Genomic DNA, 27,391 nt, shown 5'->3' with positions numbered 1-27,391 from the left:
TTTTTGTTGCCATCAAAGTTAAAACAGTTGAATTTTACCAACTCCACTTAGTTGGACTGAATAGAAGTATTAGGACGACGCTGTTTTGCATACTGCTTTCGATGGTGGCGCCTCCTTGGCCGGTTGCGTAAAAACGGGTTCAGGACCGCCATTTCCTCATCCCATGATTAGACCCCGATTGTGTCCGTTAGGCTGCGGTAATCTATTGTGATCGTGCTGGAAGCACATTATTTGTTTCAGAGTTCACAATGAGTACTGGTATACCGTACTTGGGCAGCAAAATAAGCCTAATATCAAAGTCAGAGATTCGGTATGAAGGCATTCTGTACACAATTGATACCAAAGAGTCAACCGTCGCTTTGGCTAAAGGTCAGTATCAGCGTCCTGTCCAAGTGTTTTAAACGTTTTAGTCTTTGCCAGCGTTTGTGTGTAATAAGTATTTCGTTTGCTCTGGTCGTTGCTTTCAAGCGTTTAGAATTGTCACGTGCCTGCCGTTCTCGGGAACCATGCATAAGTGCAAGCAGTACAAGTTGCCGCCGTTATGTGGGTCCAATGTTTTAGGCTCTTAAGGTGTTGCAAATGTAGCAGCAAGTAGAATTAAGCTACGGGAAACGTGTAGCCGTCGTCTGTATGTTTACCGTGTTAAAACGAGCTGGGAACTATGCAGGTTTGTCTTTCCTGCGTTGTCATTTTTAGGCTTACGACTTCGGTACGTTATCAGAGAGTGAAACTGCGAATTTGCGTCTGTGCGAAACATGCTACGCAAGTGCCAATGTGCGCTTATAAAAGCGCAGCATTGCTGAACATACATGGGCAACTTTAGTCTATTTGCGCGCAATTTTGCGGGACTTTTACAGAAGAAAACCTTCAGCGTCTCGCAGTCCCCTCCCCCTTTCCCACCTTTGTTGTGAATGACAACGCGGTCCGTTATCGCTTCCGTATAGTATATAGCGTGACATTGCGTTCAAAGAATCGCCTACAGAATGTCATTAGGACCTCCGTGTTTTTTTGTTGTTTTTTTTCTGTCATGCCGTATACGTAAGAAACGGATCCAACTGCAATTCACTTGCCACCGTCAATTCGAATTGCGTAATGTGTTCGCTGCGCGTGCACGTGCTTATTTTGAGGTTCGAATTCTCGCCCTGTAGGGCACTGTTTCATTAGCCGAAGGTACGCGGCCGTTGCCCTGCTTAATATCGCAATTGAAAGACTGCCTTGGCGTCTACTGGGTGTCGTGAGGTTACTTGAGGTATGCGCGTCTTGCCGTTCGGAATGAGTCGGCGTAGAGGTTTGTGGCGCGGAGGAGTTAGCAATTTGCTCTGGTACTTGCCTCGTAGCATCAGCTGCATTGCGCAACTTCGCGGTAGAGCATTTTATTGGGCCTGACACGGCCAGTTTATTGCGCATGCAGTTTTTGTAGTAATACAGCAAATTTTGACAGTGCTGCAAAGCTGTGTTGATTTTCATTGTTGATTTTCATTTTTGCGGGCAAATGTAGGACAAAATGGCCCTAAATTTGTCGTGCCTTAAAATCTTGCGCTGGTCAAGCGCTGCAATTTTAGAATTTATAATCCTGTGCATAAGGCATCAATTTTTAGTTCCTACTTGAAACTTAACGTTAAATTTGGAATGACAGCAGCACTGTCATTCCAAATTGGTTTCTCAATGTTGCTAATGCCCTTGTGAAACATTTTGTAAAAACTAGTGTATTAAAGGTTACACTGTCATGTACTCGGCCAGTTTGAGTAGGAGCAGTCTTGCACATAAAACGAATAGTTCTAGGAATATGCAATGCAAGCAGCTTTGCATATGCTAAAAGGAACTTGGCATGCCCTGGGTGTAGCATCAACAGCACTGTATATGTGTCGGCTTATGCACTGAATGCTCCTCAGCTTGGGATGCTCTTGGGCGCATGTCGAATAGCATCCATGTTTTAGGAGTCTTCTCATTCAGCTTGGCAAGGTTGTGAGGTGCACAGGTGTGTTTTGCATAAGTAGCCTATGCTGCCCTGGTGTTCAGCAGATATGCATTTGTAACATGAGTATGTTACTGTTCATTTTCACTTCATTTGTTGTGGGGAAAATGGTTTGTCTGCAAAAGCTTTCAACTCTTGCAAATCTGATGTCCTCAATTTGTATTGCCTCCAAAGGTGGTTTTTCCACCTTTGGCGACGGTACAGAGAGGTTCATTTTCTATGTGTACTAAGCATGCAACTTGGTATAGATTAGCAACCTTAAGCAATGTGCTTTATTCTTGCTTTGTCCAAGACATCTCAAACATCTTGCATTTTACGCAACAAGTTGGGCATATTGCAAGCCTGAAAGTGAAGTTCAGGCTAGCATTTTGTACAGGCCACTCGGTTTGTCAACGTGTACTTTCTACTATTGCACCCTTTCTATGTAGTGCGGTCCTTTGGCACAGAAGATCGCCCCACTGATCGCCCGGTGGCACCTAGAGATGAAGTTTACGAGTACATAATCTTCAGGGCCCATGACATCAAAGATCTCAGAGTTTCAGAGCCTCCTAAACCGCAGTCAACTCTGCCTGGAGGCTTGACAAATGATCCTGCCATTGTTCAAGTAAGTGCCTGTACAGGGCTGGCTAAATATTTCTGGCCTTTTAGGCAACTGTTCTAATATAAAATGCCAGTGTATGGCAAGCTTTGGTGCAGAAGGAATTCAAAGGTTATTAGATAGTATTCAGAGTATTTGCTTGGGTTCCACTGTAGTTGCTGCATAAGATGCATAGCTCAGGAGGAAGCCTTCTAAGTGCATGGTAACAAATAATTTTCATCACAATCGATGACACTGATTTTGATAAGGAAAAGAAAGTTAAATATATAGTGACTGTAGGAAAGATGTTTTGGTCATGAATTTTTTACAAAGTTTACAGCTTTCACTTGGTCATCAAACATGTGAAGAGGCCAAAATTGATGTGATAAACCACTCTCATCTTGAAACTGTAAAGGTGCACAAAGATGAGAATGAAGATGGGATGAGGCGTCTTCATCCTGTCTTTTCATTCTCATATTTGTGTGCTTTTATGGTTTCAAGATGCAAGTAAACCAAGTAGCCCTGTTGTCCTTTCTGTTGAACCACTTCGTTTACTTTGTGAAAACGTCTGCAAAACCCCTTCAAGCATTAATTTTCACGTACGCTAGGTAGTTTTCACGTCAGCTTTAGGTGCTCTCGAAGATGCAAGTTACAGAACTGCAATTTCTTTTGGTGAAAAGTTAAGGATTTGTATTGTAAAAAGCAGGAGGTCCTAAATGAAAATTCTTTTTAGAGTTCCTACTTTCTCAAAGGCAACAAATTTCATTGCAATGGTCCTGCATTTGCCTCGCTAGTTTTACATGCATTTGAATAGGGAAATTGAAGTTGGCTCCAAGCCACAGCTGCCTGTTTGTTGAAAGCATAGCGCTCCTAATGGCTGATATTGAGCTGGAGTTCAAGATGTTACAGCTTGCTAATGTATAACCAGTGGTACCTTCAACATAGTCCAATTGCTTCCACAGGCTGGATTTTGTGATGACCTTTTCCTTCATCACTGACTCGAACACTAATGCTCTAGCGTTATCCCAAGATCAGCCATTGGATGAGACAAGTAGTTAAAACATCTGCAGACAATGAAATGGGTCATTACAAAATACACCACCAGCATTATTAGAAGTTATGCACATAAGCAGCCACAGGCTCAAAGCAGTCGTGGACCTTTGTCCATTTTTGTCTCAAACCACACAATTTGCATTGTCATGGTGGCTACCAGAGTTACGCCTGTTTGGACGTAGTACCTCCTTCGTAGTCCAGGAGCTTGTTTAGAAAGTACAGGCATTTCTATTCATAGTAGGACCATGTCTTGCAACCAAGTTACGTTTTGCTGTGTCCATTCATCACTAGTAACAAAGAGCAGGGATCTCATGGGAACAGCCAAGCACAGGTGCATCATATTGGAAGCTCTAGATGAGAAGCTGCATTTTCATTTGCCACTTTGCATTTTCATCACCACCTTTCATTTACACACTGGTGCAAAATCCAGCTGCATGAAGTGTGCAGTGATATGGTGCTACTGCACAAGCTTTCTATGGCTGTATTTTATGTGGATTACACAAATGAATTGACAGTGAAATTCTAGGGGTATGTAAATGTACACAAGGTCCGCAAGTGCTTGTAACAGCTGCTAGTGCTACCAAACATCTCAAAATTGGGCATAAGATGCAAGCTTAACCCCTTCCGATGCATTCTGCTTGCATTAATGCTTTCAGTCAGTGAATTGTGCATGTACTTAAAGCATTTGATTCAGTTAATGCAGAAATGCAGCGTTACTGACTGCCCAAACTATAATTCATGTGTAATGAGAATGACTTCTCGGAAAATATTCTAAGCACCACCCTACCACCATGTCTTACAGTAGTGTGTCGATTGCCTTACTATAATTTTTTTTAATTTGACGCATTTATAAACAGTCCATCAGAATTTCGCACCTGGACGATTTCATGGTATGGCATATGGCGGCACCTATTTTCTATCAAATTGCCATACATACTGCAATGTGCTAAGCTATAAAAGTGCCATTTCTAAAAGCAAAATTTCCACTTGTCTGCTTTACTTCCAGCTCTCCCTAATAGCGGCGCTTACATGAATGCAATAAGCATATTGCATCTCATGTAAACGAGGTAATTCACTAGAAAGGCATATCGCATCTGATGCATCAAACAGGGGTAGTTGAGACGGAGGATGCACATTTCAGTTGCACATTGCGTAAACTGAAGTGTATTGAGAATTGTGGGAAAGCATTCGCTGTGGGATAAGCGACGAACAGATGGCCGCTGCTGTACTGTGGGACATCGAAACAAAGATGGTGGCTGACGAAACACGGCACATTCGATTTTACACTCGTAAGTACTTTACATGTGTTGAACCAGTGTCGTCTTTGCCATTAATCAATGACATTACGATTGGTGGGTTACTTCATTTGCATCATTAATATATCCAAGTCCGCTCAAAATAATAGAGGCTGAGACAGCCGTGCTCAGCGACTACTGGACAGGGCAACCGCTCCTGACATGCTTGGAAATTTTATTATTCTGATACAGTATGGTACGTTACTGCAAAATAAACATAGCATAAATATGTCCATGCTGACAAATACAGAACCTGAGGAATGTAGCAGTCGCTCTGTTGGCATTTTCAATGCATTTCACAATGCAACAATAAAACTGGGCTCATTGGAAGTGAGCACTAACTCCCAAATATGACACTAGGTGCTGTTGCCTTACTGGAAAACAAAATGCCCATTCATGTAAAGACTAGTGTATATGCAATACAGTAAATATGTGCTTCTACAGTGTCTATTAAACAGAGCTATTGAAACTAGAGAAAACAAGAAAAACTTGTTGCTTTGCATTTCACTCGTAGGGGCTTGCAACTGTTGCGAGAACTCAAATTTCTGTAGATTATCGGCTTCATCACCTCCTTTGTAGTGCAAGGTATTCAGATTATGCTGCGTAACAGTGCACCTCCTAACATGGGCTGCGGTTGAAAGGCTCATCCTATTTGCTGATGGCTTCCGTGATACCCAATGCTTGTCATTTAGTCCCTCGCATTTAATCAAAATGCAGCCTCTTGACACAACTGTTATTGCAACCTTGGACCTGGCAGCTCCAAACAAGCTGCAAGGAAACATCTTGCCTCAACTGCAGTCTCATTTCAGTTCTAGACATTACAAATTTTCACCTTTCTTTTTGTGTGTGCGTGTGTTGTTCCACGTGCATAATGCCTGTATTGCTACAAGCATTATATGCTCATTGCCTTCGTAATTTCCTAGTCTTGCCTGTGCTTTCAAGATTTTCTTGCTGTTAGTGGTGCAGCTGCAAGTGGTTGGATTGATCCTGCGCATAGTTAAGGCATCCATCCATCTCATTTCCACTCTGTATGCAGCATTCAGCTACTCCTGTTGGCACTGGAGCCAGCTTTTCTGCACCGGCATACAACCAAGCACCCACATCATATGGCCCAGTGGGGACCCTACCATCGTATTCTATGGCTTCTCAATATACTTCACAGCCGTCGCAGCAGCCACCAGCAAGTCTGGGTGGATCCCAGCAATCTGGTGAGCCTACTTGGACATTGACAATTCACACATTGTGCATGCCATGCTTGCTATAACTAATTTTTTTTCAAGGAATCGAACTTGTCACTAGAATCTTTCTTCAGCAGTAATGGCTAATCTGGAGGGTAACAGCTGGAAGTGCAAAGGCAAAAATTTTAATTCGGGACCTCAAGCATTTTTCTGCCTCGTCAAGGTACTTTTCTGCATGGCCAAACTGTAGGATTTCAGTTGACCAATTGGAGTGGAGGTTCATCCTCCATAAATAGACTAGTATGCTCTCGTTTAATCACTATTGCATTCGCATTTTCATTTAGGGTCTCAGTCTGGCAGTACAACTCCTCTACAGCGAAAGAGCCCCACAATGGATGCTGGAGTTCAGGTTTCTGGTCCTCCCGGTGAAAAACGACAATCTCCACGTGGGGGTTCTCAGCGAAGCCATGGACAACAGGGTTCTGCAGGGCCAAGCAGGCAGCATGGACAGCAGATGCAGCACCAGCAAGCCTTGCCACCACAGTCTCGTCAAGGGGGCGTTCAGCAGCAGCGAGGCCGTAGGGGAGGAGTTGCTGGTGGTTCATCTGGAGCAGCAGGTGCACGTCCTCGCCAGGGAGCATTCCGCACTGCAAAGCCAAAGGAGCCATTGAAGTTTGACCGTGAATACGACTTTGAGCAAGCCAATGCAGAGTTTCAGGAGCTTGAGAACAAGCTGGCACAGACAAAGATCAGTGAGTTCATATGTGCTGCAAATTTTTGCACTCTAGATTGGCAGTTCACGAGACCTCAACTGTTTTGGATGGGATAGACCGGACTGTTCCTTAGTCTGACCTTCACCATTACAGTGTGCATGCAATGCATTATGACAGCACAAGCACTGTATGACTAACAAATACTTTTAGCTTGTGAAAGTACTACTCGTCCACACGGTAAATTTAGCACGCATCGGGAGTGAGGGCCCCATTCCTTGCCAGTTTAGCAACTAAACGCCATCTACTCAAACCTTTCAGCATATCTGATGTTTTCGTTCAGTGTGCTGCTTTTTGCCACTGCCTAAATGGTTAAGTGGTTTAATGGTCAAGTGGTTAAGTGGTTAAATGGTTAAGTGGTGGTAAGAAAACAGTAGTCCATGCTTTATTACCTGTTAATTTCCCAAACTGCTGTACCACTGTCGTGGAGATTGGGTGCTGATAAGTCTTCATAAATTGCCCCCTTTGCCTTGAGCTAAAGGCAAAGGGGGCAACTTCTACATAAATCTGCACTGCTTAAAAATCCCGCTTTTAGAATATTTCTGGAAAGTTCTACGCTTGCAGTGCAATTGCGAGGTTCGCAAAACGCTTACACAAATCAGTTTTTTATACCAAACCTGAAAAACAAAAATGCTGCCATTACCAGTTGCCGGAAGTGATTTACCTTCGAGGCAGACAGCCAGTGCCGAGGCATCTGCTTTCCGTGCATGCATATCGATCCCATGTATGAGTGAACAGGCCCAATACGTCTGCTAGCCAGAGTTCATACACTTTGCTAGCTGCTTTGTGCACTGGGCCAATGCCGTTGCATGCACAGTGTTGTAGTGCAAAGTATTATAAGCCCGTTTTCTCTATCTGGCTGTCTTCGTTCAACAAGCAAGTCGCGGTGTGTTTTGCCTCCGCTCGTAGAAAAGGGCATGGAGTGGCCAAGCTAAAGGCAAGGTATAGTCCAGCTTAATGCGAATGCTCGCAAAGCATGCTGCTTCGATAGCTCTCGCTTGGGATCAGTGGCTAGCGGACAAGTGTCGCGAAAACTTAAACCAGACTTGCCTCGGCTTTATTATTTGTAGGCTTCATAACGGTTTTGGTCAGCAGCAACATAAAGGGCGCCTTTCGATTCCTCTCATCTGCACTCGTGGGCATGCAACAAATCACAAGCGGCAACGATAGTGGCGATGTTTACACAGATACATTAGAAGTGTACTGTACTGTATTGTTTTGCCGACACTTGTAATGCAGCTAAGATATTTGCACACCCTTAGCAGAAACGTGCCGTATTACGGTAGCGGTGAAAAATGCCAGTTTCCGCAGCTAAGCGCGCCTATCTGTTTCTGTCCCCTCAAATAGGACATGGCTACGTTATTGTCGCAGACTTGCCGATATTAATGATGCTATTCATTACTGGTTAGGAAGAAACTGTTTCAATGCATGTAATGTACTCGCGAGAAGAAAAATAATCGCGTTCAGCTTACTCCGCCGGTCACGATTCTTGTTTTGGTGTCCCGCACTAACAGCGGCAGCCACCTGCTTGTCATCCCACAGCAAATGCGGGATGAAAAAGTTTCTTTTTGTGGGAAATTTAACCCGCGTAATGATCGCACCCCTGAATTTGCTGCAATTTTTTGACAAAGTGTGATCATTATGCGAGTAAGTGTGGTACCTTGACGCTCTTCAGTTCGAGTGTACAGTTACGTGCACTACAGTTATCAACAATTGTACTAATCTTGCATCCGTTTGACGTGAAGTGCCAGTCTGACTGCTGCAGCCAGCCTCAAAAAATGTCCAAGGTCATCCAAGCGTTCCTGTTCGCTCTGCACTCGACAGGAAGGCTTTTGGTTTTAAAACGTGGCTTGTGCGCCTTCCCGATGACAAGTGGTAAGCACTCCATGCCAGTCAAATTGGCGGCAAGAAGTACAGTTATCCATTACTTGCACTTGTCACCAATGCACGGGTCCCCTTTGAAAGTCGGTCTTGTCGGGCAGAGCTCTGAAAAAATGGAACAGTTTCGTGTACACGTCACTTGGTTCACATGCTGCGATGTGCTCAAGCAGCTTCACACTTTTCCGCTGCATGGTCGCGCTTTTGTCAACGCTGGCCTTTTCGCCACACATACTCCTGAAGACGAGTTCGTGTCTCTCTCGAAACCTCACGAACCACCCTTCTGAAGCTCTGAACGATTCAGTGTTCATCATCGCGGCGTACTTCTCCCCTTGTGCCATGATCAGAGGTCTGCTCAAAGGCAGATGAGCGTTGCTACAGTCATTAATCCACTGGAGCAAAGCTTCGAGCTGGAGATGAGCTGCGATTCTCAGCCGCTTTCTTGGTGCATGAAACTTCTCTTTGAAAGGCTTGAAGAATCTTAATTTTTCACGTACATTCTCGACGTGCTCCGCTTCACGTTGCACTTGGTCATAATGTACAGTCACAATTCACCTTCTTCAAAGCCTGCAAAATTTCCACCTTAGTCGCCAAGTTCTTGGCTTCATACTTCTGCCACTTTGCCAGCGTTGCCATCACTGTAGGATGGTGGTGGCATGCAAAACACGGTCGCAACGAAAAAAGAAAACCCCGCAAGAAGAGATGATGCCGACTCGACAACACATGGGAAAATGGTGTCGAAGGCGCAGGGGAGCAAAGAAGTCGCAGACGTTCGGTGACACTGCGATCGCCCCACTAATTGATGACGATGGCGATGCCTCTCGGGTTTCAGTTTCACTCCAGTGGTGCCAGCGCTGCTTTGCCACACTTTTGTGTAGCGGCAGTCGTCAGCATTGGTCCGACTTAAGCGGTGCAGGGCCAAATTCTGACGAATTAACGAAGGTTTGGTCCCATAGACTAACATGCACTTTGGCCGGGACCAATAGAGCCGTCAGAATTATCTAAATGAACGGGTGTCGAATTAACAAGCCTTTACTGTAGCACAGCCATGGGCTCTGGCCTGATAGTTTCACCCATTTCACTCTGGCGGCCTCTTATTCTGGCATGGTTGGCTGCCACATATTTACACCATGCCCGCTGCGTAGAGTTCTCCTTCGTGACAAATGCAGCATGTGGTGTCTGCTGACAGCATTTCTGGCACTGCATCAGAAAGGCTTTCGTTCGTCTCCTTCGACGCGTCTGATGCAGATATGCGCGAAATGTCTCAAAGATGCAATACCAGAAATCATTGTACGAGAATATTTCCCTTAAATACAACTCGCCTTTGGTTTTCGTGCGCCATCGCAGCTTGTATACTATAGTTGTCCCAAGAAAGTGTTTCCGAAGCAGATCTTGCATTTGTGACTGCTCTTGAAATGTATCTTGTGCAGCTTTATCAAATGCTGTTTACATGCTTTGTGGGAATTGGCTGGTCTGTGTTGTACTTGCCTGCTGCGCCACTGTGCACACTTGGGCTCTGAAAGCTGGAACAGAAAAGATGTGTTTGGCCTTCCTCTACTCGCATGTTGTGCATACTGCACAGCAATCACTTGTGTTTGAGTACATGTTAAAGCACTCGACAGCCATGCTGCAAAGAGAAAGCACGCCCAGACACGCCCTTCAACTTTCGCATGTTGAGTGACGTGCCTAGACGGCCTAGGTGCAACAGAGATCAGCAGTCGTGTATGGTTCTCCAGTGTTATTTCCACATTTCTATTGCTTTGACACCAAGTGCTTGCATCATCTGCTTGGGTGCTAATTAAAGGGTGCTAATGAGAAAATTAGACAATTACCAGTCAAGTGGCTTTTTCAAGATTGAATTGATAGTAATGCTAAGCATTTATACGCAATTTAGTCCCAGTGAGTTCGAAGGAGACAAAGGCCACATAGGAAATCTTTATTTGCTGGAAGTCGCTCCGAAAGCAGTTGACCAGGAATACTGCTCCACAGCAGTGCTGCTACTGCTGATGGACGCATGAGGCACACTTTATATTGTTGGCAGGGCAGTTCTATACCTTCAAGCAGAGCTTGCCAAAGTAGGCTGACAGAATTCTGACAGTAAAGTTTAATTCTGCAACGAGTAGATACATTGATATAGACTGTGATAGACATTGCCGTCACTGACCAAGTCAATGTGAAAATAAGACTTTTCGGAACCCGTACGGGTCCCAGAACGTGTTATTTTCACCTTGACTTGATCAGTGACCGCAATTTCTTGATGTTACCTGACCAGAACTTTCATCATTCTCGACTACATTACCTATCTGTGCCGTCTCATTTTGCAACAACTAAATGCTTAAGAGACGTGAAATTTTTTACGTGTTCCCTGCCAATTGCGTTATTTTGAGGTTCAACTGTATGTGTGTCTGGATCATAGTTGCTGTTTAAGGGACACTAAAGGCAAATACTAATACCCGTGTCACACGGCCTATAAGCGAGCTTTTGAAAGCTGCCACTGGGGGCCCATTAGGCGCTCCTCACCTCGTATGCAGTCATGAAAGTAACACGTTATATATTGCTAAAAAGTTTTGGTTACTTGTCTTTTCTTACAAAATACAATTATTTATCCATTGCATTTTAAAAATGTCATCTATCTTAACCCTTTCGGCCCTGAAATTTTTTTATCACCCTTGTATTTTTTCTACCATGTTGTTTTAGTTCTTTGCCGCATAAGAAACCGAAATTTATGAAAAAAATGTTTGTGTTTAGTTTCATGTAATGTCTGGGATCATGCCCTTAAACGAGGACATGAGGGCCCAGTGGGTGTAGAAGTGACAAAAGTGGATTTTTTTTTACAGTTTATTTTCCATATTACAAACGTACTTCGATGCAGTAAAGTGGCTAATCTTGAGGCTGCAGTGTCGCCTGCATATTCTGAGATGTTTTAGAGGTCAATGAAACCAACCCGTCAATGAAGACAAACAGCCGCCGAGTTCATGCGATGTTTGCGCGTGGAGCCAGATGCGCTGCTAGCACTTCTTTTGCTGACATCAATTTTCCGTTGTTTCGTTTGGTATCTATTTACCAATACTTGAGCTACTGGCAGTATGCCATTTTCAGTGATGGCTTCCACTATAAGTGCAGACGGGGGTATTTACTGACTCCCATTAGCAAGTGTAGAGAAATAAGCTTCCTTATTCTTTATTCGTTTCGACCGATTTTCCTTCTTTGAGGGGGGGTCCTTATACATTCCATCTTATGGAAGCTATGCCGGGACCGGATGAAAACGACGTAGCAGCCGGGAAAACGCAGCAGTGAGGAACATAACAGCGGGCTTCTACTGTGTCTTCCCTCAAGCCAAAAGTTCAGCAGTTTTAGATCGCCTTTTTAATTTAAATCAGCTTGTACATAATAATGCACTCAAACTAGCGGAGCAGCCATTCGAGCTTGTTATGCTGGGCTCATTGTTACAGCTCCTTATATTAGTGAAGTGCATGAACACAGAACCTCGTCAAACCATGAACTTCTCTTCTAGTAAGTTTTAGCTGCTCGTCTCTTTACATTGTGCCACTGTTACCTACTTTCAGGTGATGAGAAGAAAGACGACTCTGGCACTGAAACTCAAGTGGGAGACAACCATGAAGATGATGATGTGGTATATTACGACAAGAACAAATCCTTCTTTGACAACATCAGTTGTGAGGCCATTGAACGAAGCAAAGGGTAAGCACTTGTACTGTAGGCTTTCAATGTCCTTGTTCTGCATTGTTCTCATTCTTGCCATTCCTGCTGCATTTATTCCGCTGAGCTGTGCACATGTCACTATAAAAAAAAAATTCGAGATTGCACCATTCAACCCCGACAGCAAAATCAGCAGGGCAATCTAAAATTTGCTCTTTCGAAAATTCTTTGGAAATTGAATGGCACAAATAGGAAATGCTGATCATAAACTTTCATTTATCAAAGTTCTGTTGGTATACTTTAGTGAGCCTTGATCTAGGCCAGTGGTTCTCAGCCATAGGTGCATCGGGGACCCCTTGTGGACCGACCGGTAAAAGTTGTGAGGGAATCCTTGCAGTGTGGGGTGGGGAGGAGGGTAAATTAACAGAACATGCACTATGAAACAAGTGACCAGTTTTTGCCAGGTGGCAATAAAAGGCAAACAAATGTGCCACATCAACTCAATCTGGACAGCTTGTCAATACACTGTCCAGTCGCACTTCAGCAGAGTTGCATATCTGCAGCCAAATTCGACCCGTTTCTGTATATGCTTCGTGGGGAGCACACACGCCCATCTTCCCCCGCGCCGTCATGTCAAGAGCCGGCATACACAGGAGAGAGGCGCACTATGCCCTCTCCCGATTCTCCCTTGCTCTCGCGACGCACGCGCCCAGTCCTCCCCGACTAGCAGGCAGGTAGCTGACGGGCGAGGAGGACATTCCCCTCGCCCAGGTAAAAAGGTACAAAACAGTGCGACCGAGAGAGACCCTCTCTCTCCGAGGCCGGACCCTTAACCTGCCGGACTGGCGTACCTGCCACAACCCGTGAGTGACCACGTTTGCCTGACTATCCCGGGCAACGAGGCCAGCCTAATACTATTACAGAGAGGACGTCCCTCTGCCAGTGTTCTTTATTGCCGGTAGCAATAAACGTTCTTACAGTTGACGCCGCTGGTTGCCTTATTTGCTCGAACCCGACGTAGCCGTGATTTCTGCGCTACGGGTTGGGGAGTAACACAAAGCGACTGCGTGGGGCTAGATCCGGAGCTCGCCTTCAGCCCAAGCCGCAGACAGAGTGGAACCCCCACAGCTTTCAAAGTATGCAAGCCTGGAAAAACCATGCTTGCATGCGTATGTTGTAGAAAACTGCAACAAAAGCTTCACAGCAATTTTATAGAGAAGGGCAAACATTTCTGCAGTCCTCAGCCAGAATGCCTCAAGGCTTGCAGACATGCTTGCATATTTTCTTCTTGGACATGCGTATTCCAGACCCATATTTCGGAACCGCTGATCTAGGCTATACAAAACTGCATTGCTGGCTGCAATGCAATGGTGGCACTGGCACGTAGCACTATTGTCTAGCCTTTCTTTTTTTCCTGTCCATGAGCGACAGCATTCCTGCAACGCCGAGCACACGGTCTTGGTGCCAGGAACACTGTTGGCTGTAGGTGCTGATACGTCAAGTGTTGCCTTCTCTCGTGAGAATTTCTCCAACAGGGATTTACCGAGAATCCAGGCATCTTCAGCAAATCTCCATTACTTTATTGCAATAGCTCTAGTGGAGATTTGCAGATGCTAAATGATCTCCTGAACCTGATCAGTCTTCTGGGAAATCTACATCCTTGCGCAGTGTGCTGGGCGCTGCCGAAGCCAGCATGCATTAATTGGGAACTGTATTCTCGGATCTCTCAGATGCAACGGCTACCATCTCAAGCGTTATTAAAAAGTCCATGTACCACCCACTGCCACGGGTGGAATGAGGACTTCGTTTTCTCTGCGCACTACAGGATACCGTATTTACTCGCATAATGGTCACACTCCCGTAATGATTGCACCCCTGAATTTTGTTGTAAAAATTCGATTTTTCCTTATGTAACAATCGCACCCTGAACTTATTGCAGCGATATGTCGTGTGCCAAGTATAGTTAATGATCACGCTTACCATCTGTCGAATGCTACGCGAACGACTCTTGAAGACATACAAAGCGGTCTGCAAGCACCGAACATTCCTAAGCAGATGCCCCATTTCATTCCTTTCATCACTTTATGCACTTCCATGAAAATAAAGCTACAGCCAAACTTGCCTCGGCTTTATTATTTGTAGGCTTCATAATGGTTTTGGTCAAACAACATAAAGGGCGCGCGCCTTTTGATTCCTCTCGTCTGCACTCGTGGGCACGCAACAAATCGCAAGCGGCAACGATAGTGGCCACGTTTACACAGATACATTAGAAGTGTACTGTATTGTTTTGCCAACGCTTGTAATGCAGCCAAGATATTTGCGCACCCTTAGCAGAAACGTGTCGTATTGGGGTAGTGGTGAAAAATGCCAGTTTCCGCAGCTAAGCGCGCCTATCTGTTTCTGTCCCCTTACAAGGGACATGGCTACGTTATTGTTGCAGACTTGCCGATATTAATGATACTATTCATTATTGGTTAGGAAGAAACTGTTTCAATGCACGTATTGTACTCTCGAGAAGAAAAATAATCGCGTTCGGCTTGCTCCGCCGGCCGCCATTTTTGTTTTGGTGTCCCGCACTAACAGCGGCAGCCACGTGCTTGTCATCCCACAGCAAATGTGAGATGAAAAAGGAAAGTTTCTTTTCGTGCGAAATTTAACCCTCGTAATGATCGCGCCCCTGAATTTGTTGCAGTTTTTTTGACAATGCGATCATTATGCGAGTAAATGCGGTACCTTGACGCTTATAACGCAGCTATTTGCCCACCCTTAGCAGAAACATGCTGTATTAGGATAGCAGTGAAGACAAATGCCGCAGATTTCGCACCATGCACACCATGTTTCTATCACTGGCAGCTAAGTGCACCCATCTGTTTCTGTCCCCTCAAAGTGGAGATGGCTACGTTATTGTCGCAAACTTGCCGATATTAACGATATTATTCATCACTGATACGGAAGGAACTGTTTCAATGTGCGTAGTGCACTCACGACAAGAAAAATAACCGCGTGTGGCGCGTTCGGCTTGTTCCGCCGGCCACCATTTTTGTTTTGGTTTCCCGCACTGACAGCGGCAGCCGCCTGCTTGTTATCCCGCAGCAAATCCGGGATGAAAACGTTTCTTTACGTGGGAAATTTAACCCACATAATGATTGCACGCACCCCTGAATTTGCATCAATTTTTGTTTACAAAAAGTGCGATCGCTATGCAAGTATACGGTAACCTCAAACCCCACAAAGCCATGGAATATACACGCACTATACCGTATTAACTCGCATAATGATCGCACTTTTCTGTCGGAAAAATTGACGCAAATTCAGGGGTAATCGTTACTACGCGGGTTAAATTTCCCGCGAAAACTTTTTTTTTCGTCCCGCATTTGCTGCGGGATGTGGGCGCGGGACACCAAAACAAAAATGGCGGCAGGCGAAGCAAGCCGAATGCAATTTTTTTTTCTTCTCATGAGTACATTACGTGCATTGCAACAGTTTCTTCTGTATCAGTGATGGATAATATCGTTAACGTTGGCAAGTTTGCGGCAATAACGTAGCCATGTCCAATTTGAGGGGGCAGAAACAGATGGGCGCGCTTAGCTGCCAGTGACATAGAAACACATGGCGGGCATGCTGCGGAAACTGCGCCATCTGTTTTCACTGCTATCCCAATATGGCACATTTCCGCTAAGGGTAGGTGAATACCATAGCTGTGTTACAAGCGTTGGCGTATGAATAAGGTACACTTTTAACGTATCAGTGTAAACGTGGCTACTATCATTGCCGCTTGCGATTTGTTGCATGCCCACAAGTGCAGATGAGAAGAATCGAAAGGCACCTTTTTTGTTGTTGGCCACAACCATTATAAAGCCTACACATGATAAAGGTAAGTTTGGTTGCAACTTTTTTTTAGTCATGGAAGTGCCGAAAGTGATAAAGCAATGAAATGGGGCATCTACTTAAGAATGTTTGGTGCGTGCAGACCGCTTGGCTTGTCTTGAAGGGTTGTTCGCGTAGCGTTCGACAGATGGTAAGCGTGATTATTATTAGCTAGACGTGGCACACGACACATCGCTGCGGCAAGTTCGGGGTGCGATCATTATGCGAGTAAATACGGTATATGGTATGCAAATTGTTGGCACATGTCGGTATAGGCTGTGCTGATTGATTTGATGTGGCCATGACATGTATCCGGTGCCTCCAAACTATCTTTGTGCTCTATCGTTATTGTAAACAAGAATGGCAGGCACATAAATGAACTGTAGCAGTATTTTTTGCATTCAAGTGGGCAGAATATATATTTCAGCACTTTTTGGACTCTTCATGTTACATGAGTAGATAATCTGGGGCCTATCTGATACTTGTCAAAGAGCTGTATTGCACCTGATCTCGACTAGGTACTGCCCTTGCATGGGACCAGGTCATTTTGTCCCATTTTTCCGACTATAGCCTGTTTCACAAAGAACCGACAGCGCGGCGGTGGTCGCAGCGGCTAAGCGGCATGCAGATGCAGCCTTGTTTTACATGCTTCGTTCTGGCGCGACGAATGCCACTGTGATGCAGTGTTGCTTGCAAAAAGCGCCTGTGAGCCGCAGGTTTCGGTGTGGAGCAAGGCGCAGCTCTTGAAGACCATTTCCATGTTTTGGCATGCGTCAGCTGCCGGTTTGATCGGTGTACTAAGTTGGTGCCCCACTTTCGTGCTTGCAAACCTTGCAAAAAATCAACCCTGTCAATCGGAACAGTAAATACAACTTCTCTATTCACATTTGTCTCTTAACTCTTTATAGGCGACAGCTTTAACAATGCTGCCAAGTACATGCCCACAATTATCCACATGGAAGCAAATAAATGGGTTGGTTTGTATTTCTGCGATTTAGGCTTGAAGCATGTGCATGTCTGCCAACGGCTCTTGTTTACGGATGCTTCAAAGCATTCGGGCACCACCTCGGCCACCTGGATCCAAGAGGCCTATGGACGGCTTTCAAAGAAGCTTGCGTCCCTTTTCACCTCCAGGCATTCAAGTAGAAAGGCAGTGAGCCCTTGTAGAGCTTGGGTACGTGACCTTTTAGACTCCTACATGCGCTGTGAACAAAACGTATGGACTGTCATTCTATCCCATCTGTCCGGACCCATATGGAGTCTCCATTGAGGGAAAACGGGTAATGGAACAGCATGTGTGCACAATTTGGCCCCAAAGAATGGAACTCGAAATTGACACATGTAAGCAAGCAGCAATTCTGAGGCACCAACGGACATAGCCAATTCGAGTGACGCCTACATTTCCTTTATGGAAGTATGCGTCACTTGCGACGAGTACCTTCAGCTTCAATCCGTAACTTCTTCCCATAGAACTCTCCTCTTATATTTGGGGTCACTGCACACTGCACTAGACAGTGCACAACTTAAGTGGTGGAATAGCTCGTTGAAAACCATACGAGACATTGCAAACTGGCAGCGGATGTCGTCTGCTACAAATCTCTTGGAACTGTCCGCTCTTGTGGGGTAGTTCACTCGGCCACGCCCCTGCCACGTGATCTTAACAGCGCTGCTCAAAAAAAACCAAAGGCCATTGGTTGCAGCTTGCAAATTTACCAAATGTTTTGATCGTGATTGCAGCAGTGCACACCACTCCGAAAACTCGTATTGGGAAAGGAAGCTTGCTCACACGACGGGCGCTGCCCACTTTCTGGACCAAAGCTTCTATGTCAAAGCTTCTGGAGACTGAAAATGCAAGGAACAGCCTCTGGATGCAGTCGATTTTTTGGTGGGGTGGTCCAGGAATGCCTCGCCTCTAAGCTTGCCGTAGTATTTATCCCATCTCGTGATGTTGCTCGTGAAGTGCTTCTCGCAGATGTAATCTCTCTATGCGAGCTCACGGCCATCCCCAGGAATGGCTGCAGCCCATGCTTGCAGTCATTCAGGGTCATTCAGAGCCTTCAAGATCCTCACCTTTTCCCTCCAAGAAATGTGCCTGCTTTTTGCAGTTTTCATCAAAACGCCTGCGTCCCATCTTATGCAAGTAAATTTTGGAGGGCATTCACACATAGCAGCACTTTTAGTATTGCAGACCTCCAACAGACGCCAACAAGAACTGTTTGACTTAAAGGCACACAAACTAAATGTTACGGCATGCCCACTGAAGCGAACCTCGGTGTCTGCATTGAGCGAAACACACGGGTGCCACCGAAGAGAGCACATCCGGGCTGCTCGTCCGAGCGTCTGCTTTTCTTCCTTGTTTTCCCTGCGGCTTGCGTGACGTGCCGTAAGGCACCGCCCACTATATGCACCCCGTTGGCACGTGCTATTTTAAATATTGCTAACTCTTAAATACTCTTCCTCTGCGATTGCAATGCACAAGGCACATGTGCTTTTATTCTATGTTGCATAGAATAAAATTAAAACAGAAATCTCGCCTCCACTGGTAAATCGCATACGTTGCATAAAGCGAACAAAACGGTTAAGCGTGCTCTTTTGCAGGGCCTCCATCTGCACATGCATCTCTTGTGGCAGGTGCGGCAACCTTGTGTGAAGCTTGTTAATCGGTCCGGTGGCAGTTTGTTCCGGTCTTGGTCAAGATTGCAAGATGCACAATTTGGCTCAAAAATACTTGGAGGTAAAGGGCAATAAACACATGGCACATATGGGAAATAGTTCGGTGCCATAGGAAATTTCAACTGAGCAGATTTTTCTAGGGTTAGAGGTATGATTGTATTCATTCACGCCACGCCACTTGAGCACTGCCTCAGTGGAACGAAGAGGAACTGGTCATGGCAACGCCTCAAACATAGGACATCCTTCCTCCAATGAGAGGTACAAGTGCAGCTCTCGCCATCTTGGTACTGGTGCACGAAACTTCAATGATGCACAAGGCCGGCATCTAAGGTCAACCATTCCACATCACGCATTCACTTTGAGGCAGCATGTAAACTCCCAAGCATCAACCACCTTCGCACTGCACTTGGCACGTTGCAGTGTCCATTGCGCAGTGCTGAGGGTAACCTCACTATGCATTTTGCTGACAGTAGAGTAAGCTAGGCATCTCTGTTCAAGCAATGCCTTTTCCTGGCAGGTCAAAGTTTCACGTACAAAATAATTGCAGTTAACATAAGGATTAACAACTAAAGATTGTAGCCAAATTGCAGGCCTCATCGGTAATTGTACATCCTGCTGGTCATGTTAGTGCTCTCGTTGTGCTACATGCCTTTGTAAAGTCAAATTATAGCTATATTGCCAATAAGCAAAGCAAGCACAGTAGTGATAACGCTGTCTTCATTGTCACCTAAAAAAACTGAAGGTTGGTCTAGTTCGTTTTGACTCCTGAAAATTTTCTGCTAAAAAAAAAAGACAAGCCCACACATGCAGTGCTGTGCTCAATTGTCGTGGGTTGTCCGTGTCCTTTTTGTGCAAATTCTCAAACAATTGTCAAGATTGGAGTGTCCTTATGCTTGCACCAAGATGTAGCCGCTGTCTTGCACGGCCATTGTAGCAGCTCCAGGGTGCTGTGGAATGTGCCACAAGTTTCCAGCAGCTTGCAACGGTGTTCAACATGACTAGACGCCATGCTCTTGCCATGTTCATTGTGCTTGAAGACTCGCGACGTCGTGAGCAAACTTGCTAGCATGGCACACATGCACAGAATTCATTTTACTTCAATGTGGCCATTGCAAATCTGTTCTTGAAATTTTGCTTATGTAGCAGAGCAAGGGAAAAACGACACCCAGATACAGTGCATTGACTTGTCAACTCTGATGGCGGCCTTCAATTCAGTCAATTCTTAGACTTCAGTGCCAAGCACACTGTTCTTGGCACGGTGCCAGGAATACTGTTGTCCTTGCAGACATGTCTGTTTCAGTGAAGTGAAACCTCTAGAAAGTGATTGGCTGGTAATACTGATACTGAGCTTTTTTCAGAAAGTTTTCGCTTACTGGCACTATTCTGGAAAAGCTGTGTGGTATGTGTGGTTGCTTATCTAAATTTTTTCAGCATTAAGTTCACTGTATCTGCATTAGCGTGCCTAACATTGCTTCACACCACTAAGATTCGGTTTAGCAAGGCAACCATTGAATAACCAGTATCAATGTGACTAGCATTCTTAAAATTCGCCCACTTTCCAGTCAGTCTTGCCTAGTTTTCCCCACCTTCAGTTAAAAAATTTCCCTTCAGTATTTCTCCAGTGCTAACCAGAATGAACCCCATGCCACAAGAGTTCAAGCACAGCAACTGGTGCAACATGCCTGGAGGGAGGGATTAATGGTATCTTTCTTTCTAAACTCAAACTTGTTGCTAGTGCACTCCTCAGGTGCATGTCAGATTTATAAAAGGGAAAACGGCCACTATTCTAGCTGACAATGAATGTTATGCCTGAAATAGACTCCTATGCAATCGTGCCGCAGTTCATTGGAGGTCAGGTATGCGGAACCATAATTCTAGTGTCGGCAGGACAAAACTGGCCACAGTTGGGAGGCCATGTTTATTGAAGCTTTCTTTGTTGTCTGAAGGTGCACACGCTGTAGTCTGTGGTGGCACTGTGGCACATCCACGTAGCATTAACGCAATTAACATTCATGGCCTACTTCTCCCACTACAGATTGTAGATGAAGGTGGCGTCAGTTTGTCTATACATTGCTTGCATGATAATTGCCTTAGTGTAGTGATTGTGAGCTCTGCTGGAAGTTTTATTGCAATAGTCTCTCCTGTGCAAGATTGTATACATAATTCACAGTACTTCAACTAAATTATGAAGGAATTGAGACAGGTGGTTGTAAAACAGTATTCATTTATTTGCAGCAGCACTGCACCATATCCTAGAACACAGTGGAACATTATCCTGTCATGCTATAACTGTTCTTGTCTGTGCAGGGTTCAGAGGATAGACTGGCGGCAGGAACGCAAGCTGAACCATGAAACATTCGGCATCTCTGCAAACAACTGGATGAGGCGTAATGCATGGCGGGGTCGTGGGGGAGGTTTCTGGCGTGGAGGGCAGCGAGGTGGCCAGCGTGGAGGTCGAGGTGGAGGAAATCGTGGGGGAGCCAGACCACGCAATGGAGGCGTAAGAACCCTTTTTATGCACTGTACACATCCATAACTTTCCGACTTGGTGTTTAGGCTGATGGTATGCACCTTCATAATGTACTGAACTATTAGGAGCACGCACAGGCTTCTGTTGGGAGCTCAGTTTAGCGGAGGCAAGTAGTTGCAAGTTTTGACAGGTTGAAAATGTCTAGTCGAGTGGCTTTACTTGAAAGTAAAAGTAGGTTTGCCGAGTGGCAGTGGTGGTGCCCCTGTCCGTCAGACGCTTCGGTTCGAGCAGGGGGCAATGACCCCCACAGCTGTGACCATGAAGTGATGGACGGCCGCTACATATCCATTATGGGCGGACGTGGTGATGAAACTTTTTTTATGACAATCTATTCTTGAAATGTAGCATGCAGGTGTGATTTTCTATTCTGATGTCATTTGTGCTACCTATTATAGTTTTTGAGTTACAATTAACAGCATCTAATGGTCATCCCCAAGTTAATTACACATAAGTTCGTCAAGATTTTGACATCCGCATGTTCACAAAGGCCAGTTCTGTGCAATAAAGCTATTTGCTTACTTTTTAAATGCCAAAATGAGCATAAAAATGTTAATTTTGCAATGCATATTGTCTTACGAACGACTTCTGTGAAAAAGCCATACATTTTTTTTGTGAGGTGCAGTTAAAGATGGATAGCTTTATTGCACTCATCGTTTTAGAATCTAAGTGCAAAAGACGATGATTTTTGTCTTCATTCGTTGAAAGATGGCACTGGGATTACTGAAATCAACTGCACAAAAAATAAAAGCAGAGAAAACTGAGCTGTTTCATTTGTTGTAAATATTTACATCTTTACTTTGAGCACCTAAAACCTGCCTGGGAGTCCTTGGCCTGCGAGGACACATTTTCTTTACATTTTGATCTAGTTTTTCGCTTTGTTACAGAAGTTTTGTGCACCTTAGTTGCCGTTTTGATCATTGTGCAGAGGTAGATGACGGCACATTCAAAACGTCTGCTCTTGTCTCGTGCAAACTCTTTATTAGTGAGTTAGAGCTGAAATCTGCTGTTGAGTATTCGACACGAAAACGTCTGCTCTGCCAATGTCGCGATGCCGCCACGACCACGCGCAGTCACGCTTTCCCGGTCACCCACGTGCACCGGTCATGCCTTGTCATCAAGCTCAGCGTCATCCGCTCTCCGAGTAGTTCCCTCCTTTTCCACACCTTTCGTGGTCCTCTGTACGCTTGGGCCATTTTTGGAACTTGATTCCTTTGGGGCCCACCGCAGAAAATGTGCGCAAGCTGCCACGATCGTCAATCACGTTGATTGGAACACGTAGTTAGCTGCTGCACAAATGCTTGCGAGAGGTGTTCATCAGAAATTCAAATCTAGAACAGCAAAGAGGAGTACCCTGTATGCCACGCGACTACTGCACCCAATCGCAATGCCGCATTTGTGTCCCCCCCCTCTTTCTTTTTGAGTTTTTTGGTTAATTTTTTGGTGGAGAACCACGTCGCTCTGGCTTTCTTTAGCTCCGATCACTCCTCTTTACGATGATACCAAGGTGGCGGCGCTGCGTCAACGAATAGCCGGGCTACAGTGGCTAGAATGGGGAAGTGTGGCGAGCAGCACGCAGCGCCTATGGCGCACATTGAAGCCACCAACAGGGGAGCCGCGAAGGGGTGCACGCTGATGTTTACAAGTTGCCCGGTGCGAGTTGCGCCGGCCCTGCTGCTTGTAACACCACGTGCCCTGACCTATGGGAAGTAGCACTCCTTTTTCTGCTGCAGCAATTTCAAAGCGCAGAAGAGCGCACGCACAAGCCACTTGCCAGCTGAAAGCGAAGCTGTTGCATTGCACTCAAACTATTGAGAAACTGAAGAGACAAAGTGCAGAGCTTGAAAAGGGCGTCCTCGCAGACTGGTTACAAGCCCTTCCACCGAAGCCATGACTTGCTGCTATGCAATGCTTTCAAGCCGCTCGCCACGAATAAACTAAAGGTATGGTTGCTGGATTGCATAATAATGCAAATGAAAAGCCAGAGGCTCTACTAGCATGTCTGGCAGGAAGGCATACTCATCCTCCCAAGCAGAAGCTGTTTGAAGGTGCACATGCAGAAATGCAAAAATGGGTTTGGCTTCAGCCCTGCCATTATCACAAAAACAAAATCCATGGAGGAATTCAAATGCCACGGCGGCCTGATTGTGGAAGAAATGAAGCTGTCCGATTTCTTGAATGTTGGCGCTGGAGGGAAAATGGAAGGCCTGGTGGATGGGGAAATTCACACTAGAAGACGACAAACTTCATGGTCATGGTCTCACAATTGTTTCAGCCTTTCACTGGTTCCTGGCACCAGATACTGAGTTTTCACTTCCAGGGGAAATGTGAAGGCTGCGCTTTTGTGCAAGATCTTAATGGAAGCTGTGTTGCTCGCAGATAATAAGGCTGGGCTGAAGATGGATTATATTGCGGCGAACGGAGCTTCAAAAAAAGGTGCCACATTGAAACTTTCCATGATTTATGAGTTATGTTGCACGCAAAATCTGCAAGAATGCGTGCAAAGAATGCTTCGATGAGCTCCTTGTATCCGTTGACGAAGCCAACGAACAGCTGGCAATGCTTGCCAAGTTCTGCAGGGCCTTGTGTATACCCTTCCGAGAAGCAAAGAGCGATAGTCTTCCCGTGAAAAGAAATGCCTGAAGCTCAGGCGCGTCACTTAGCAGAGGCTGACGTTCTGTTTGAACTGCTTGTAAACTAAACAATGTTTTTTGTTCTTGCGAAAAAAGAGGGCACCAACTCGGGTGTGTTGCGTAGCAAAACATAGATGACTGAGAATAGTTTGTTCTAAACTGATTCTAAGCCAATCTTTTAAAAATAAGTTGTTTGCGTAAGCAGTATGTTGAAAATAAAATTTTTGCTTCAGAGTTACCACTAATTTATCCGTGTCCCATTAAAAACCTTGCCGACAATTGCCTATCTGGCCTGAAGCAGCAGGAAGAAGACATCGCAGAACTAGTGCAATATGCTCAAGAAAGCTCCCTATCAAAAATATTCACCAAATCTGTGTTTTCACTGGTTTCATGGTGACTGAACATGTTTCGTTGGAGTGGTGCTTGCAGTTCACGCTCATGAAAGTGATTTGTGGCCCGCGCTATGTTTCATGTGTACGTGGCCACATATGTATAGATGGTTTCACTCGCACAATAACAGCAGCGAGAATGTGGCCCCAAGAAATGTCCAATCACGGGCATTATCAGCCTACTGCATCTGAACACAAAGTGCGTTTTTAAGTCATTTTGCTGCGCTGAAAGTCTACTTTTAAGTTTCTAAATTAAAAAGATGCGCATTACGCCTCAAAACTAATACGAGAAATATTTGTATAACTTACGGCAGCATTCACTTGTAAAATTGTCGTTATGTACAGAGGAAAAGTGTTAAAAATCTGCTGGCTTATATTTTAACGCACTCCTGCTACTCAATATCGCAGCCAATGCCCTCCTTGCTTGCTAAACTTAATGGGCTATGTCAATGAGCAAGACCAGGAGCTGTCCAGGGCCCTATGTTTGTAAACTGTGAAAGGGTCTATACTTCCAGTAGCATGAAAGTGCACAATGTCGATCTACCTTCAGTAAGCAGACCTTCAAGATTTAAATTCTTACGAACTTCTGGCAATATCTGCTTCTACTTCTTGCCACACAGACCACCATGTGCACCACCCTGGTTTGTATTTCCCGCCCATATGCTATCAGGTGAAGTGGAAGCACAAACCAAAAATGCAATGATGGCACTCAAATTTTAAAAATTTTCTTGATGAAAACACAAAATTACTTTGATTAAAATTTCTGTGGCGAAATCTGTTATTCTTCTCAATAATACACTTCATGTGTTACTAACATCTAAACGTAGGCCAAAGTAGCGTTTTTGCCAAATTTAGGCTTTTATTTTGGAGCTTTTTTATTCGAGCAGCACATAGGTGAAAATAAAATTTTATAAGACTAATCATTAGTGACAGTTACCTAATAGTAATTCCAGGTTTCCTCCCCTGACCTTCTTTCGCGAAAAATTTCGCAAAAACGCTAAAATTTGCACATTTCAACCTCGGTGCCAAGGAACAAAAAACGTGAAGTTATTTGGTGAAACTGTTTTATAATAAAAGAAAATGATCAGACAACGCGAAACCCCAAATTTTTACATAATGCGCAAAATGGTTGCTCTCGCCAACTTTTATTGCACCTGGTTTTCCATCATTTTGTGAAATTCACATTGCGCTCACGTGCCCAATAATTCTTTTGTAATTCAACATTTTTCTTGAGTGCCATGGTTGGGACAGTGACCACTTTGACCACTTTCAAGTTCATGTGGATTCTCTGCCAGTGTTTCATTCATAAACAAATTCTGTGTGAACATTGTTCAGATTCCATGTACCCAAGCTATTTTCACCAGTAAACCCTCATTACTTATCACATGGGGCCAGCAAACTGAACTGCCAAAAAACCAAAGGGGACCTATTAAGTTTTGCTGGCAGTATTATGTGCCAGTAGTGCTAAGGGTTATTTGCTCGAGGTACAAACAAATCTGCAGTTGCGTCCTGTTGCATCCAAATTTTGTGCTTGTTCAGTAACATAGTGGCTCACTGCTGAGGCACATGAACAGATGTCAACAGTGTGTGGCTGCGAGTGCTGTCATCCATGAGCACACATCTTCGTGTAGGTGCCATGCACGAAAGCTGCTGTACATGTTCTGCCTGAGGTGTTCCAACAAGTGCTAGTGGTTATCGGCGCATAGCACAGATTGGCTTCTAAACAGCATGCTAACATGATGCTATTTACACTAAATTCCACATGCCAAATTTATGTAAACTTTACACAGTGGCAACAATATTTAGTTCTTCAGGGAGTGCATTGTCCCAGTGCTCGGGAGCTGAAACGGCTCCATACATCTAGACTCCATACAAGACCACAGATGGCTAGACGTGTGGACTGGAGTTGCCATGCTGAAGTGACCTTGCACCTCTACCATGTGAAATCGAATGTGTACTGTACATTGGGTGCATGTTAAAATACCCCATGTGGTCAAAATAGTAGTCCCCCACTCGGCATGCCTCGTAATCGTATCTGTGGTGTTGGCACGTAAAACCCTAGATCTTAGTTTGTACTTAGTTGGCATTGGGTCAAATTGCAAGCTGCTGGCACACCTATTAATATCCTTGGCATAGGTTGTCATTTCCCACTGCTAGCGGCAAAATCTGCTATGTTTATGGGGGAACTTCAATTCCTTGTGTGCACCACTCGTGCTTTCTGCAGGTGCCACGGGATGGTTGGTCGTCGGTTCCTCGGGCAGATGCGAGCAGCGGTGCGGACACCACGTGGCCATAATCTGCACTGTTTTCCCATTGCCTTGCACCGAGACTACTGTACATACCCAGCCACAGGGGCTGGAAGCAGAGCATCACTTGAGACATGGGATACAGGGGCACTTTCAGCAAGGGCATCAGGCCATTTAAATGAGCAAAGGATTGCTCCATTACCTTTTAGTGCACCATGGGATTTGTGCAGGGTACCTGAATTTTTTTTGGTAGTAAGAGTACCTCCTGCTTTACTATGTGCACTTTTTTTTTCTTTGTTGAAACAAAATTTATGCCGAGACCTACTCAAGTCAGTCTTAAATTGCCTTTCTGTTCATATGTGGAGCCTAGCATAGCCCATGCATTACTTTGTAATATTAAAAACATTCTCCTGTGTCTCTGCAAGCCACGCACAGCTGGATCTTATTTATTTTGTACTGTTCAAGGGACTCCCGTCAAGGAAAGTGCTGCCTTGACTTCATGGCCATATCGCGCAAGTTTTTCATGTAGCCCCCCTGTCTTGCCGGCTGCCCCTTAATTAAATCGGAGGGGGTGATATGGTCCAGAAAAATAAAATGTTCTTCGTATACTCCTGTTTACTGTTTTTTCCAGTGTCAAAATTTTGAAGAATACCTACAGTGCCTTTACCTG

The 27,391-nt window shown here is 45.0% G+C and overlaps 1 protein-coding gene across 2 annotated transcripts; it reads left to right on the top strand.

Moving 5' to 3' along the window:
• The first annotated feature begins 120 nt into the window (after positions 1–120).
• On the top strand, positions 121–27,329 carry tral (trailer hitch). Of its 2 annotated transcripts, none has more exons than XM_065433529.2 (7): positions 121–369; positions 2,404–2,579; positions 5,937–6,108; positions 6,423–6,830; positions 12,293–12,428; positions 21,234–21,426; positions 26,700–27,329. In XM_065433529.2, the coding sequence occupies exons 1-7, from the start codon at positions 249–251 to the stop codon at positions 26,769–26,771; spliced, it is 1,278 nt and encodes a 425-aa protein (XP_065289601.1). In that variant the 5' UTR covers positions 121–248; the 3' UTR covers positions 26,772–27,329. The 2 variants fall into 2 exon arrangements, with proteins under 2 accessions (XP_065289601.1, XP_065289602.1); XM_065433530.1 differs by lacking the exon at positions 121–369 and adding an exon at positions 616–667.
• Positions 27,330–27,391: the final 62 nt, after the last annotated feature.

Source organism: Dermacentor albipictus, chromosome 1 (genome assembly GCF_038994185.2).
Source record: "Dermacentor albipictus isolate Rhodes 1998 colony chromosome 1, USDA_Dalb.pri_finalv2, whole genome shotgun sequence".
NCBI classification, from domain to species: Eukaryota; Metazoa; Arthropoda; class Arachnida; order Ixodida; family Ixodidae; genus Dermacentor; species Dermacentor albipictus.
This window is presented reverse-complemented; position numbering and strand designations above follow the sequence as displayed.

Bases quoted from the DNA above. Each gene is read 5' to 3' on its own strand.
- tral (XM_065433529.2), top strand. From the start codon at position 249: ATGAGTACTGGTATACCGTACTTGGGCAGCAAAATAAGCCTAATATCA. The intron at 6,109-6,422 runs GTGAGCCTACTT...ATTTTCATTTAG, and splicing joins GGGTGGATCCCAGCAATCTG to GGTCTCAGTCTGGCAGTACA. The intron at 21,427-26,699 runs GTAAGAACCCTT...TGCTTTCTGCAG, and splicing joins CCAGACCACGCAATGGAGGC to GTGCCACGGGATGGTTGGTC.